Source organism: Chenopodium album, chromosome 21, assembly GCF_948465745.1.
Source record: "Chenopodium album chromosome 21, dcCheAlbu1.1, whole genome shotgun sequence".
Taxonomy (NCBI): domain Eukaryota; kingdom Viridiplantae; phylum Streptophyta; class Magnoliopsida; order Caryophyllales; family Amaranthaceae; genus Chenopodium; species Chenopodium album.
The window spans coordinates 19,151,217-19,155,060 of record NC_137854.1 but is presented as its reverse complement, the minus strand read 5'-3'; the positions used below and the strand labels follow the sequence as shown (position 1 = coordinate 19,155,060).

The window sequence follows — 3,844 nt, the reverse complement described above, 5'->3', positions numbered from 1 at the left end:
CTGAGAACTGCTTCGACCTTTTCCGGGTTGGCGTCTATTCCTCTCTCGCTGATCAGAAAACCCAAGAACTTTCCCGAGCTCACTCTAAAGACACATTTCTTCAGGTTGAGCTTGTTTTATATTTTTTCAAGGTGGCAAATGTTTCCTCCAAATCCATGATATGTCCAGCCTGCGTGACGCTCTTAACAAATGAGCCGTCAACGTATACTTCCAAGTTTCTTCCTTTCTGATGAAGGAACACTCTATCGATTGCCTTCTGAAAAGTTTCCCCTGCGTTCTTCAGCCCGAAGGGCATACCTATGTAATTGTACACTCCCCCTTCAGTGATGAATGCAGTTTTCTGCCTGTCTAGCTCGTGCAGGCTGATCTGATGGTACCTTGAGAAGGCGTCCATAAAGCTCAGCAGGGCGTGCCCGCTGGTTGAGTCTACCAGTTGATCTATCCATGTCAAAGGTTAACAGTCCTTCAGGCAAGCCTTGTTAAGATCTGTGAAATCGACACACATTCTCCATTGACCATTTGCCTTCTTTACCATAACCACGTTGGCCAACCATTCTGGATAGTCACAGGGTTCAATAAATCCTGCTTCCAAGAGTTTTTCCACCTCTTCCTGGATTGCCTGATTCTTCTCCGTGAAGAAGCTTCGCTTTTTCTGCCTGACTGGCCTAATGTCCTCCTTTACATTCAGCCTATGTACCATGACCGCTGGATCAATTCCGGGCATTTAATCTGCAGAAAATGCGAAAATGTCTTTATTCTTTCTTAGCAGCTCTATGAGGTGGACCCCTACTCCTGGATCAATGTCTTTCCCAATTTTCACCGTCCTCGAGGGATCACCTTTTGTGACCTCGACCGTGACATGCTCCCCGCTGGGAAGTGGTCTGGCCACTTCTTCTTTTGCAGGATCAAAGTTTTCCATTGCCAACTTTTGTTTATCCTTTTCCCTGTGATACTCTTCACGCTTCCTCTTCCTCGACTTCTTTTCAGGCCGCTCAGAGAGTCTCTTAAATGTATGCTACTTCAAGGCAGTTATGTAACATTGTTGGGTTGTCTTCTGACTTCCCCTGAGCTTTGCTGATCGACCCTCATTAGTTGTGTAAGCCATCGCCAGGTGGTAAGTGGATACCACCCCGCCTATCTTGTGGATGAGTGGTCTTCCCATGATTACATTGTAGGGTGAGGGGGAGTTTACTACGAGAAATTATGCTCGGACATCACGCCTTCTTGACTTCTCTCCTACCCGGACTGAGAGCTCGATTATTCCCTCTGGGGTAAGCCCCGAGCCATTAAACCCGGTGACCTCGTAGTTTACTCTCTTTAGGTCCTTTCTGTCCAACTTCAGCTCGTTGAACGCACTGATGTAGATGATGTTGGCTGAGCTGCCCCCGTCTATCAGTATTCTATCCACCTCCCAGTTTGCGATTCTCATTGTTACCACCAGCGGGTCGTCATGAGGGTAAATTATGCCCTTCTGGTCATACTCATTAAATGTGGCTCGTGGCTGCGGGGGAAGAGGTGGCCATCTACGCTTGTCATTATCATTAATCTGATGTATCATTGCCCTTAGGTCAGCCCGCGCTCTACTAGTTGTCCCCCCATGTACGGGACCTCCGCTGATCACATACACCCTGCCCTCTGGCTTGCCATCTCTGTCCCTGTCTCCAGCTGGGCCCCTAGGACCTCCTTTGCGGTCAGCTCGGCCCGCTCTATCCTCCTCCCTCCTTTTGGGAGGATAATCACGCTACTTAAATTGACTCAGGTATCCTCTCCTGACTAAGTCCTCTATGTTGTCCTTCAAGTGTGTGCACTCGTCAGTGGTGTGGCCATAGTCCCTATGAAAGTCACATCACCTACTGATATCACGACTTCTATTTACTATCCTTGGGGGTCTCTGCCACTTATCATCAGCTTTGTTCACATTGAATATGTGAGATCTAGAATGGGTTAGTGGGGTATATTGATCAAACTTCCTAGGCCTTGGCCCTCTCCGTGGATCGGATCTTCTCAGTCCTATGACCCTGTCCGCTTCTCTGCGGGTTTGCTCAACCCTACTTGGCTGGTCCACCCTAGGCGCGTGCTCTGCCTGGGTGACCTCTGCCCGCGTGACTGGGTCACCTGCTGCATTCCTACCCAGCATTGCCCTGTCAGTCTCATCTGCCTTGATGAACTCGTGCGCTTTACCCAGCGCTTCGGCGAGTGTTTTGAGGCTCTTACACCCCATATATGCTCTGAAGGGTGACCCTAGCAGTAGGCCACTCTGCATTGCCAATAGTGCTACCTCCTGGCTCATGTTTGGGATGGTTGTTGCCTCCTTGTTGAATCTGGTGATGAATTCCCTCAGGGGCTCATCTTTTCCCTGAACCAAGGACATCAGCTCAGTTGTCATCTTGGTTCTGTCCACTAGGTTTATGAAATTCTCCATTAACATTCTCTTCAGCTGGTTGTACGAGTATATAGAACATTTGGGGATGGCGCCGTACCATTCCGCTGCTAGCCCCTCCAGAGTTGGTGGGAAAACCTTACACCAGACTGAGTTTGTCATGGTGTAGAGTAACATATGATTCTCGAAAGCTGATACGTGGCTTTTGGGTGTTGTGGTCCCATTGTACTTGCAGCTCGGCATCTTCACCTTCTCCATGGGTTCCTCCAGAATCTCTCGGTAAAATGGGGAATCATCTGGAACAACGTGGATTCGCGCTCGCTTGTCTCTCTCCGGGCTGGGTCCCCACTCTGCGGCCGGTGACCTACTACGAGGAACCCGCTTCTCCGGACTGATTCAAGCAGGAGTTATTTCCTCCACGCTCCATTCTCGATTCAGGTTGCGAGCCTCCAGCTCCAATACTTTTTTCCTCAGCTGAATGAGTTCTTTCTGCTCGGGGGTGAGAGTTGAGACTTCCGGCTTTTTTGCCGCGGGCTGCACAGTCGTCGTTGCCGGTGATGGACTTGCTCCCTTACCCATGTTGGTAAGGATCGCCGTCATTGCAGCCAGTTGCTCCTTACTGCACTTAGAGAGGTTCTGCAGAATGGCTGGCATATTCACGGGCTGCGGTTTCTGGGTTACAGGTGCTGAAACAATAAGTTCATTGTTTGCACCAGTTAACGGCATTTCGTACTTGAAAATAGAGCTGGATCCTACTGGATCTATTGGTTTCGCCGCTGCTTTAGCAGCGGCTGACGTTGATCCAACGGGGTTCGATTTCTGTGAGATGGTTGATTTGGGGTTTTCGGTGGATCCTTTTGGATCGCTATTTACTGGGGGTGTTTTTTGTGGTGTTTGGCTGGTCTCATTAGTTTTGGACGTGGGTGTCTGTACAGCTTCCTATCCGGCCATGGTGGTAAGTTAACTAGTCCCTAGCTCAGTTGGTGAACCTCAGGTTAGATGATCCTAACCCCTCCTTCTAGCGCCAATTGTTCCAAGTATGGATCCAAGGGTTCTGCTGGGTGAACTGGGTCCCGTCAACTACCTACACAAGGCAGCACACATAAACTGCCCTCGGGGGTGGCTCGAGGAACCCCCCCCCCCTCCGAAGCTTAAGTCAGAAAGTGTTTAGAGAGAGAAAGTGTACTTAGAAAGATGTAGAGAGTGCAATAACTTTAATGTCTCACCTCTTTTCCGTTGTACTTTACCCTCTATTTACAGGCGTACTATCTCCTTCGTGGAGGGTTTAGCCTGGTTAGCACTGCGGGCTGACTCTGCCGGGCTGATGAGCTCTTCCTTAGTTGCTTACTCGGCAGTGAGTGCGCACCCTGGGGGCTGGGCGATAGTTCAGCGGGAGCTACCCTATACAATTCTATTAACAAAAACCCATTAAAATTTCATTAAAACTCCATATAGATATAATCT

The 3,844-nt window shown here is 49.3% G+C and overlaps 1 protein-coding gene across 1 annotated transcript; it reads right to left on the bottom strand.

Moving 5' to 3' along the window:
* Positions 1–724: 724 nt before the first annotated feature.
* LOC145600535 (uncharacterized) lies at positions 725–2,638 on the bottom strand. The gene is made up of 3 exons (XM_081656420.1): positions 1,851–2,638; positions 1,241–1,721; positions 725–1,003 (listed from the first exon to the last, which is right to left on the bottom strand). The coding sequence occupies exons 1-3, from the start codon at positions 2,636–2,638 to the stop codon at positions 725–727; spliced, it is 1,548 nt and encodes a 515-aa protein (XP_081512546.1).
* Between the last annotated feature and the right edge of the window lie 1,206 nt (positions 2,639–3,844).